The sequence below is a fragment of the Eptatretus burgeri genome, chromosome 3 (genome assembly GCF_056783735.1).
Source record: "Eptatretus burgeri isolate ZD-2024b chromosome 3, Ebu_testis_v1, whole genome shotgun sequence".
NCBI classification, from domain to species: domain Eukaryota; kingdom Metazoa; phylum Chordata; class Myxini; order Myxiniformes; family Myxinidae; genus Eptatretus; species Eptatretus burgeri.
In genome coordinates this window covers 54,714,237-54,726,736 of record NC_140963.1, presented here as the reverse complement: position 1 = coordinate 54,726,736, position 12,500 = coordinate 54,714,237, and the positions used below count along the sequence as shown (strand labels likewise).

The following is a 12,500-nucleotide window of genomic DNA, read 5'->3' as shown; positions in this document are numbered from 1 at the left end:
CATAATCCGGACAGAACAACCATCCGTCTGCCACCCAGACGATTGTTCCTGCTAATGCAAACCATTCAACCAGAAGGCACGTGATGTGATCGGAAGGAAAAACGAAATATGTGGAGTGTGATGAGCACTCTGCCGACACCATTCGACACAGTCCACACCAAAGCGTGCGAGACATAATCCGCGCTGATGCTCACAATAAGTCATGAGGTCTGATGTATAAATGATGAATGTGGTCATCATTGGTGAGCTATTTATCAGTATGCCATCCCATTATGATGAGTGCAAATAAGCCTGAAATCCGGTTCGGTGGCTCCGTTTGATGTTTAACTGATGATGACCATATAATTTTTGTCTGTTTGACAGAGTCACCGGGTCAAGGCCTGTGTTTGAGGCGACGCTTTGGTGTGGACCGGGTCCAATGGGGATCGGTGGAGTGCTTGTCACACTCCACATGTTTCGATATACAGTATATATATATATATATATATATATATATATATATATATATATATATATATATATATATATATATATATTATGATGATTGTGGGGGTAGATGGAAGAATATGCCTGGTGTTGGCTTAATGGTAAGGGTGGCGGGCTTGGGATCTGAGGGCCCTGAGTTCAAACCCCACTCAGCTGTTGAATTAATACCAGGTGGGGTTAACTCGATCTGTCATCCTTCCGAGGTCGGCAAAGTGAGTGCGAGCATGCTGGTATACTGTCGGAGTGGCGACTCATCCAGGATTGTGTCCAATAGCCAAGGAGACTGCTTAGGCAGCACCAACGCTCTGCACAGAGTATGGTCCCAATGGATGGATGGATGGATGGAAGCATCTAATAGCGAATATAGCATTCTGTAGAGTTGCTTGGTCCGTGGACATGGAGGAGGCATCTCAATGTAAGTGGGGAACCTGTGAGCTTCAGTGTTATGCGTCACCACATGAGGGGTGGTGCGGTGTTAATTAGCCTCGGGAGTAAGAATAAGTTCTGCAGTATGTCATTGCCCTCTGTGACTTTTCCCTATGTCTTTATAACCAAAACCATGAGGAGGAGTAATCAAACGTGCCAGCGGGCAGAAAGCCCTGCCTTCAAGGGTTGACAAGTGAAGTCACAACCCCGAGGAACAATTTATGGGTGTGATGTCAGAAGCTAGCCAAGCAGGAGAAACCCCGCCTTCCCGGGTTTGGTGAGAGCAGGCCACGCCCTGGAGGCGGAGAAGATATATATATCGGTGATTGAAGTCAAAGGAAGGCAGGTTGCGCATTTTAAGAGGAAGGAGGAGTTGGTTTGCGCATTTTGAGAGAGCGATGAGGACGATCGGAGCACACGAAGCCGTTATACTGGGGCTTTGAGCCTTGATGTGGAGTGCCGCTTGTGGACTGCCTGGCCCAAGTTCGTCCTGCTACAAGAGAAGCGCCTCGATTCCAGTTCCACAAGGATCAGCTCTGGGCCAAGCTAAGTGCAGGAATCGATAAAAAGGAAGGATTTTCTTTTCATTTTGTGTCACCTTTGTCTGTATTTGAGTCTGTGTGAGAGGTGCCTCAACTGTAGGTTAAATTTACTTTATTATTATTGTTATTGCCTTTTGAAATATTGTCCATTGTAAATATTCATTCATTTTCATTAAATGTATTCCATTTAAGACTCTGTAGTGATATGCTGTCCCGGTGTAGCGCCCATGGGTTGTGCTCCTCCTGGGTGGATTGTCTCTCCGCCATTCCACCCCGTTAACCTCTGAGTCTTGGTTGTAGCCTTCAAGGGAGAAGCTTTGCCACCCGTCCAGGTAGGGTTAAACCCCCTGGACATGAGAACCGGTGATCTGGAGAGTGGGATTTGAACCCTGGCTCCACCACGCCATTTGGCATCAGGGTGGGATTGTAGAATCCATCACACTGATCGACAACTGTCAGGAGTGTGGGATTTGAACCCTGATCAACAACTGGCATCGGGGTGGGATTTTAGAATCCATCGGGAACATATTTGGTCCCGCAGCGAGTAAAGGCTTGAAAGAAAAAAAAAGAAAAGAATTGGGAATCTAAACTGTTAAACGAGCACCTCTCTACCATTGAGGGAGAGGTGATTGTAGTAAACGAGGTACAAATTGTTAGTTAATTGGTGTCGGGAGAAAAGAACACTTGAAAAGTTAAATAAACTTTCTTTTTCTGAATAGATTAAACGCGCGTGGGGAAAGGATGGATGAGATGGTACACAAGATGGTGTTGTTCGTGCTCGATAATAATGATGAAGGAAGTGAGCCGAGGGTGGAGTTGGCTGAGAAGGATGGGTAGGAGTTTCCCCACCCCGAGCCTCAGCCCCCACCCCCCACAATAGTGGGAAATGGGACGCGAGGAGCAGGTGCATTGACTCTGGTTCACGTTCAAACAAAGGAATGGAATAGGGGAAGGGAATCAACAATTGGAAGACAGAATTGGAGGGGAAATGAGGAGACAAAAGTAATACAGGAATAAAATGATGGAACGAATGAATAGTGAATTGAAGAGAGAAATTGATGGATTGAAGGAACAAATTAATAGACAAAGGAAATGCAGGAATGAATTAATGGAAATAATGAATAGGCAATGGAAGAGACAAATTAATATAATGGAGAACAAAATTGTTGAACAAAGGAATGACATGAGGGGAATAGAGAACAAAATCAATGACCAAAGGAATGAAATAAAAGAAATGAATGAACGATTGGAAAACAAAATGAATGAACAAAGGAATGAAATGAGTGAACAAATGAGGAAACAAAGGAATGAAATGATGGAAGTAATGAATAGGCAACTGAAGAGACAAATCGATGAACAAAGGAAGGAAATTAATGAACGATTGAAAAATAAAATGAAGGAACAAAGGAATGAAATGAAGGAAATGAATGGACGATTGGAAGACAAAATTAATGGAATGGAAAACAAAATGAAGGAACAAAGGAATGAAATGTATGGACGCTTGGAAGGAAAATTTGAAGGGGAAATAAAAAGCATCACTGATCAAATGAACACCATTAAGAAGGGAATAACACAGGAACTGGGGGTACGAATTGGGAAAATGGAGAAAAGATTGGAATACCAAATGGAGGACAGACTGGGAGGATTCGAGACAAAATTGGAGACTGAATTTAAGCAAAAACAGGAAGAATTGGCATTGAAAATAGAAGAGGGTAAAACCCAGGCTGTTCAAATGAGGGAAAAGTTAGAAGATGACATTGGGTCCACAAATAAAATAATTGACAAAGTAGATGAGGACCTGGAGAGCTATCCCATCTGTGTGGATGCCATAGCGCTCAGCAGGTAGAGGAGTTGGGATTTCGTCAGCACCAGGATGGCAGTTTGGAGCAAAAGTTGGAAGTAAGGACCATTTTATTAGTAGTTGAGGACCATTTTAAAATTACCTTCAATATAAAAAAAATGTAGTAGTTGAATCTGTTAATGAAAAAAGTATATAGATATCGATGGTAATGTTTTTTCTACTAATTAAATGCCATTAGTCAAGTGAAGTTTTGGGGATTATGACAGTATCTCTGTTGGAACAGAAGACAGTTATGACACCGAGAGTTTGTGTTCAAATGATAGTTATGAAAGCAGTTTATAGATGATTGTGAAAGCACCAATGATGAGATGTTTGGAAAATGAGAAAATGACTGTTTAAAACCTCTAATAAGGTGTATCATGGCAAAATAAAAAGATGTTTCGTCACGATTAACCTTGGGAGCTCAGAGGAGGAGTAGTGTCACAAACAAACAAACAAACAACATCACCATTCACTTTTATATGGAAGATAGCATTCCTCCAAGCTTATCATAAAATGAAATCACATCCCATCCTAAGTGAAAGCAGATCGCACAAAAATGGGAAACAACGCGATCTCATGTAAAAATATAAAATAAAAAACACAGCAAATGACACCGAGGCACCGCACGACACCGCGGGGCCTACACTTTGTACTTTTTATGCGGGGTCCATTTACCAGTTATTACAAAGGAGAATAGGATGTAGTTTTTATTATGCTTAGCAGAGCGACAGTGCGTGCAGAGTGAACTATGTACCGTAACGCGGGGCAGCGCAGGCGACTGAGAAAACACACACACACACACACACACACACACACACACACACACACACACACACACACACACACACACACACACACACACACACACACACACTTTTTTTTTTTGCTCATGAATTACCACTGAACCGTCGCATGGGACTGAACGAACAATCTCTCTTTTCTAACTCTCTCTCATTGCCCATGGATTAACTGCAAAAGAGGTGACTGAACTGTAACCGTAATACCTCGTCGTTCACATCACTTTATCTTGTCACCCACGTGGCACTGCTGCATTGTAAAAAGACGTGGATGCTGAATATTGAGGAGGAGTGTTCTTCTTTTTAAGTTTCCTGGTGTTTTCAGAGCCACGATGCTCTATAAATGCCATGTGAATGAAGGAGCTTTTAGGTAATTCATAATACTTTATGGATTTCCGCTCTCATTTTCAAATCTCTGAATTGCTTTGCAGAGTCTGGAAAGCTTCTGGTTAAAATGGCCGAAAATGTTCAGCAGATCCGACACGCCAATCCACACCTTTTTAATACTTTAAAATAGACGCAATATGGGTCCATCATATAGAGGGAATTGAAAAAACAGATGGTTCAAAACAAGCAACTTGTAGAGTGCTCACCAAGTGGCTTAAGTACTCAAGGTTCAACTAAAGGTTGAATAAACAGTTAAAGCAAGCACTGAAGCCATGGCTTACAAACATCGTTTGATAAGGAATGGCTGGCTTGGCAAGCAATTATCTATTATACAGCGATTCCTACGTATAAAGATCAATGATCAATGATCAGCGATTATACAGCGATTCATAAGTATGAAGCTCGATCGTACAGAAACTGTATGACCTGTTCCAAGGCAAGGCATTTTTAGTTAGCCGAATCAAAATGGCAGATAAGACCCCTGCGAGGTGACATTGGGCTGAACAAGGATAAGCCTTTCATGAAGGTAAGCTGTTAATCATCTTCAAAAGGGGTGTTTCAATTTACCCAAACACCTAGTTTTCATTCACACACTCCTTTGGAGTTCCCTTAGTATACATGCAGAGTTTCAGGCAGCTAGGTTTCATGGTTTTGAAGTTATGGAGGACACACACATTGACACTTATTATTATAAACACATATTCCAAGACACTTGTTTTATCAAAATTTGTCAGACGTGATCTCATTAACAAAACTTGGTGCAGAACCATTTGGAAGGTAATATCGTGTTACGGTCGTCGGTTGCTCTGGTTGCCCAATAAAATAGTCCAACGCTTCACGTCAAAGCGACTGCAATGGTCGACTGTTTTGAAGACCTCCCTGTCGGATCCACATCTAAATGCCATGTTACCGTACAGATTGGGAGTCCCAAAAGAACCCAGTGTTGTGGCGATAGGCGTCATGTGTTTTGCTCGAATTAGGCTGAGCAAACCATAAGACACGTGATGCGATTGTCTAAGCAGTGTGGAAACTGAAAACAATTATTTCCCTTAACGGTGTCAAGAACCACCAAATGAAGCAGCTACCATTCACAATTCACCCCCCCCCCGAGTTATTGAACAAGAAATGGCATGGGGGAAGGAAACAAAAGGAAGTAATAATGCAACCATCAATCCCCTTAACCCACAACCGAACACAGTACCAACAAACGATCGGGATCCTTAAATAGCCTGTCCTTAGCAGATCCCACACATAACACAGGAGATAGACAGAGTGGGTACAGACAGGACTGAAGAGAGTTTGGGCCAAACCCAGCAGAGCTGGTGAAGAGGTGGGCCGCGTCTAGGAAACGGGCCCGTCCAGGGCTATATATTGGTCTTTTGGTACACATGCCATGACGCTTTGTAAGATGAGAGGTGTGGCCAGCTGGGTGGGGGCATGGCTTCCCCCAGTGTGAGCAGTTCCAATGAGTAGACTTCAGTGCTAGGCTCTGCAGTTTCTCCTCCTACTTCCTTCGTTACTCCCACCCTTATTGACTCGGGTCTGTGCATCACCGATGACACGCCACGCCCCACCCAACTCACTCACCATTTGGCGTCAATCAGCCTGATGGACAGAGCGACCGCATAGTGAACTTTCCCTCCCCACCCCCATAGCGCAAAGGCAAGCTGTGGAGGTCGTAACGCTGGTTTGGGTTTACCAAGAATTGCAAGGCCTAGCAAACATAAAAATAACACAAAGGGAAGATTCAAAAGGGTAAACCATTAATAAATGGGGTCAAATGGGTTGATTATTTTCGAAACAGACATTAGGATGGGTAGATGTTGTTTAACTATTACATAAGCGACGCATATCTAATTGTACAATGAATTACTTTCGGCTTATGCTCGACATTCATTGGAAATAACTATGCTATATTAAGCATCTTTAGCATTCTCAGAGTAATTTCCACAATAATCGTTTAGCTTGTAAATTTTCTCCTTCAGGAGTTCATTGGTGCAGAACCATTTGTAAAACACAATAAAAATGTGCTGTATTTATCGGTTATTCAGTGATTTGGGAAGCACCTCACCGAAAGAACCAGAAATGTTTTGAAAGATAATATGAATATGCCAAGTTAACTAAACTGTACCTGAAACTTGTGTATTCAACTGTACATGCAAAGAAGGATAAATCAAAGAAGCCTCCAAATGTTGTTCTGACAATTGGAATGTAAAGGACGAACATAAATGCATAAAGGAGGTGTTGTATGGGTAACGTAATCGATGCAATGCCTTACCCAGTACATTTGCGTGCACCCGGGCAACTCTGGATGAGATGCTGGATTGTTGGATGAGAGAAGCCAAAAAAATCCACACCAACTGTTGTCACACCTGGCAGTGTCTTGCCTCTAAAGTGCACATTGTCACAAAGCGTGCTCACCGTTTAGACTCTTCGTCACAGCTACAAACCTTCTAAAAGGCATTAACACATCCAAATTTTAGTCATAAAACAGAGTATAGTTTTGTAATTGGTACCCAGTCATCTGACACCTCCCTTGTAAACAAAAACTGCCCATCTCTCCAAATGATACAGCACATTCTGCAATCCAGATATAACGTTACACAAGTGTCGAAGAAAATCCAGCAGGACATGTCAACTAGGCATGAGGCATTTTCTTATACTAGGAATAACACAAGTTGGCGGCACAATATAATAATTGTGATTTCAAGAAATATATAACATCTCAAAAAAAAGGCCTCTATTTCAGGTTCAACAACTGTGAAAATCAACAGTGGCCGACAACTATCAGCAAATAAACCACCACAAGCACAGACTAGGCTACAAGTTTCTGCAACTCAATTTCATCGGGCACCCAAAATATAACGAGAAAGGGGGTGAGAGTGGAATTCAAGGTTTAGCCATACCGAGTTGAATGCAAGGAACGCAGAAGGCTTGCGAGGCATGCAGCTGCAGATGAGGCAACAAATGGGTTTTGAGGAGTATCTTCAGGAACAATCTCAAACTGCAAGAATAAAAACAAGGATGGTAGGATTTAAGGGACAGTTAAAACAATGAACACATCATGGACAGATGGAGTTTTCCGCTTTCACGTTATGGTCCAGGCCGGCTTCAGTTCGTGTCACTGCCTGGCTAAGCCTGGCTCGAGTCGCAATTCCATTCCAAAAAGTGCAGTTGAAAAAAGAAATGAGCACAATGTTTAAGTATGAACAATAACTTATTTTTGTTGAAATATTTATCCTCTGAAGTTTTTTTTTTCAAATATTACAAAAGATACTCTGCTCCCAAATGAAAGCTTTCCTTTCTTTATTATGCACAAGGGTTTATGTCACTTCCTGTTTCTTATAACCCTTTTCCATCACAAATAATTTCAACTGGATTGGCCAAAACACATTTGGGCCGATAGCCTTCCCATTACAAATTTATTGGACCAAATTGTGCTAGCTTGGGTCATTTTTACGCTTGCGACTGCTCGTGAAATTGGTATTGGCCAAGCTTGAAGAATTTGGGCTGTTTTACGAGAATGTCACATGTATGCAGAATGTTCCATATTATATTGTGGTATGTCCCATGTTATATGTTGTGGTATGTCCCATGTTATATGTTGTGGTATGTCCCATTTTATATGTTGTGGTATGTCCCATTTTATATGTTGTGGTATGTCCGGGCCAAGCCGATGCAGGCCGAGACAAACCACCTGGCCCAGCCTATTTTTCTACAGTGGAAAAAGCATTATAATCAAATGCACAACTACTACATTTGGTGCCAAAACCCTTGAATACGTAGTTTGTTATTTAAATCATTCAGATTTTGCAAGGAACATCCAAATGTTATCCAAAGTTCCAACTGTGTAACATCCCTTCTCAGTCTGCTCAATCCCATTCTTCCCTCCAAGGCTTCAAAATTTGGCAATACATCCCACCTCAGATCATCCTCTGTCCCCTACCTCTACCCATCTGTTTGCATGTTGCTACGTTTCCTTCCCTTTTATGTATCCTTGTCCATTCATCCGCTTGTTGTCCCACTATCTTCCCATACATTGCCATCTATCCTCTGCTATCTCGCTCTTCCATAAACCATGAACCATCACATTCATAGAGAAGCTAACATATCCAATTTCAATTCCACTCCAAAATGATTAATGTTACACATTATAAACTTCATGATCATTATACAGTGCCTAAAGAAAGTCTACAATTTCAAAAAGTTCACCTTTTGCTGCAATGTTGCCTCATAGCCTGGAATTAAATTGCATTCAACCAGACTTTTTCCACCTTTATTTACACAACATAACCCACAACTTCCAAGTGAAAAACAAATTCGACTAGTTTCAGAAAATTTAATCCATCCATCCATTGGGTCCATACTCTGTGTAGAGCATTGGTGCTGCCGAAGCAGTCTCCTAGGCTATTGGGCACAATTCTGGATGGGTCGCCACTCCAACGTAAGATATTCGAATGGCTCAATCATCCCAGCAAGCTGGTACTCATTTTGCCGACCTCAGAAAGATGATAAGCTGAGTCAACCCCACCTGGTATTAATTCAATGGCTGAGCAGGATTTTAACTCAGGATGTTAGAATCCCAAGCCTGCCACCCTAACCATTAAGCCAACACCAGGTATACACAGAAAATTAATTAAAAATACAAAATTCAAATGTCTTGGTTGGATAAGTGCCCGCCCCCCCCCCTCGCCCAAGTTACTACTTTGTGGAAGTTCATCCAATTTGAAGAGTCATTGTTTGTTCAATTAAAGGTTGGAGAATTTACCATGGATGCCTTTGATTATACTCCCAACCACAAGTCTTTGTATATCCTCAGAAAACTATAAATATTATGCACATACCTGTGGTCCCTGTCCACCATCCTTTATCTGGCAGGTGTACAGGGCTTGTGGCAGACCAGGATGAGCAGGGGGCAGTGTCCGTGTACTGCAGAATCCAACAGGGAATATATGATGGGTATCATGGAATGCTGGACGATCAGGAATAATCTGACACATCACACAAAGTGTGAAAAATATACATAAGTACGAGTCAGGGATGTTGCATAATTAACATCACTTCTCAAAACAGGGCATTATGAAAATTAAAAATATGACATTGTATGATAACGTACCATCGTATTTTTTATAACAAGTAAGGAAAATGTCATATTACAGATGAAGAATATGAAAGAGCAAAGCGAATTTGGAAAGAGTTTGAGAATATGGGTGAATATCATGACCTTTATTTAATAAGTGATGTTTTATTACAAGCTTATGTGTTTGAGACATTTAGAGAAATTTGTTATAATAACAATTCCGATGGACTTGATCCTGTCCATTATTATAAATCTCCTGTATTAGCCTGGAGTGCTCTGGTGAAAATGACAAAACAACCCCATGATCTTCTAAGTGATGCAGATATGCTCTTGATGATTGAGAAGGCTAAAAGAGGAGGAAATTCACAAGTGTGTTCAAAGAGATATGCTGAAGCAAATAAAATAAGGGTATTATTTTGAAGTAGATTTAAACTATTTTAAATTAAAATTTTTAACTAAAATTAACTAAAATTTTATCTTAACTATCTGAGAAAACTTCATAACAAACATAAAGACCTTCCTTATGGAGCTGAAAAAGAGATCCCCAATCAAGAGCTATTCGGTGGTTTTCAACAACATTTCTTTAGTTCTTCAAATGAGTTTAAATATATTCCTACAGCTAAATTACTAACAACATTGTTTGATAAAGCGAAGTTTGAAAAGTGAATTTGTAGGTGTTAGAGCAAAGGCATATGCTTATACATACTTAACTAGAGGGTTAAATGAATTCAAATGTGAAAAGAAACTTGAAGGTCTGAAGAAGAGTGTATTAAAAGAGACCATGAACTTTCAACATTACCTTGAATGTATATGGAAGAGAAAAGATGTTTATAGAGAGATGAATCTTATTAGAAATTATAAATATGAAATATTCTCAGAGACTGTTAGTAACAAAGTTCTCACAGCATTTGATGATAAAAGATATACAATGAGTGATGGAATAAATACAGTACCTTATGGGTTTAAAGGAATATAAATATAAGTATTTATAAAATAAATAAATAATGGTTCTTTCATTTTCCTTTTCGTTGACATTATGTAAAAAAATATTTGAAAAAAAAAACTTCTCAAGTCAAAGTTTAAAATTGACAGACTTTTTTCATAATTTCTTCTCAACCCAAGAGTTAAAATAATGGTGTATCTAATGTGAATCTTCGATGTATCTTCTGTGAAAATTTTCTATCTCAAGCCAAAGAGTTCAATTTTGGTAAATATTATACTAAAATCTTAACTCCAGCCAAAAAGTTAAAAATCGGTAAAAGATTTTTATACTGAAATTTTATCTCAAGCCAAAGAGTTCAACATTGATAATATTACTATGAACAATTTCATCTCTTGCTAAGAGTTTAACAGGCTTTCTTCTGTGGTGTCCATTGCTTGTGGAGGTCATTAACATAACAATCCACCTCGTCTATGAGTGGCATACGAGTGGCATCAAAATGACGTGTTCCTCAGGAGGTGCTCAGACAAGAGTATTGAGAGGTATGCAATTTCTCTGCTCAACAAAGATACTTAAACCAAGAACCAAGTTCAGGTAATACTCGATGGTGATGAGTGTTAGAAGAAAATCAAGTTATTCCCCAAAATAAAACAAACAAATATTTATAGGATCTCTATTTGACTACTCAATTTGGTTAAAGAAATGATCATATCAAAGGAAGGTGAAGCCCCAGCCCCGCAGGGAAGTAGTGTCAAAAGGGAGCTGTTTGATGAAGTAATGCGTTTCCAGTTTGAAAAGGAGAAATACAAGTGAGCGTAAACGAGCGAATATTGTGACTGAGAAATGGGACACATTACTGCATCAAACCCTCCCTTTTGACACGACTAGTGTTGATGTTGTGTCGGTAATCGCTGTCACAAATGCAGTGATAAAACACAAGCTCATAAAATTTTAAAAACAGTATCATAACGATTATCACAAATGTACTACAATTGGAGGCTGTCCAGGGTTCAGTGACAATCCTTCAAAGATCCCTTGGAACAACGATATGAGAACAAGAAAACATCAAGATTTGGGCCCTGAAATGTGTTCCTAATAAAAACAATGCCGATACTTTTGGGCCATGGGATTGTTCTGTTCCACCACTATAATTGGAGGCTGTCTGGGGTTCGGTGACAATTCTTAAAAGACCCTTTGCTGCATACAAAATTAGAAGTTAAACATAACCTCACAGCATGAGAGAGCAGTGAATTCGTAAGCAGAGGCCAAGAGATTGCATTCTGCAAAATTAATGGTAAGTCAGAAGGAAGTTTATATATTTTTAAAACTCTGTCTTATGTACTCATCACTGCAAAATGTATTCACTAAGATGTTATCTTCTCACCTCTCCAAGGCTGTAGATCGTGAGACTCCCAAGGATTATAGGGAAAATGGGTCGTCCTGCAGGGTCCAGTGGGATCGGCTGAAGTAGGCGGTGGGTGGGGCCTTCGGCAACTCTTCGTCGCCGTGATGATTTTCCTTTTGATGCTCCACAGTAAAAGATAAAAAGTGGTTGCATTTTCAAAGTGTTGATGGATGTCGTGGAGGGAAGGTGGTTGGGGTGGGGGCGGGGGGGGACACAAGATGAGGAAAAGGATATTAGAGGAGATAAATTGTGGCAGCCTCTCATGTGACTACTGTGATTATCACCCTGTTTGTTTCTGTTTGTGTATTAAAAAGGACAGAGCATTGCATAGAGGAATACTGCAAACAGAACTAAAGCTAAGATGGACCAATGTTTTAGCCCATGATGACTTCCATCAAATATTTCACTTCTCTCACCAACAGAGACAGAGATATATCTGGGGTACATAGATTACATTATAAATGCAAAATTTATAACCATGTTTCATTCATTGTTGCACAAAACTGCATGCATGTGACCAATTTAAATGCCTGAGCATGAACATAATATAGATTACAGTAGATCTAGATGCGGACAACCACACCCTCACGAGGC

The 12,500-nt window shown here is 40.4% G+C and overlaps 1 protein-coding gene across 11 annotated transcripts in view; it reads right to left on the bottom strand.

The window, feature by feature from the left end:
• TBRG1 (transforming growth factor beta regulator 1) overlaps positions 1–12,500 on the bottom strand; it is a 78,715-nt gene that overhangs the window by 18,423 nt on the left and 47,792 nt on the right. For 10 of the 11 annotated variants that reach the window (XM_085873457.1, XM_085873460.1, XM_085873452.1 and 7 more), the window contains 4 exons: positions 11,886–12,028; positions 9,326–9,472; positions 7,388–7,485; positions 6,760–6,870 (listed from right to left, as the gene is read on the bottom strand). In XM_085873457.1, coding sequence (XP_085729583.1) covers positions 6,760–6,870; positions 7,388–7,485; positions 9,326–9,472; positions 11,886–12,028 — 499 coding nt within the window. The remainder of the gene's footprint in view (positions 1–6,759; positions 6,871–7,387; positions 7,486–9,325; positions 9,473–11,885; positions 12,029–12,500) is intronic. The other variant, XM_085873453.1, reaches the window with a different exon arrangement.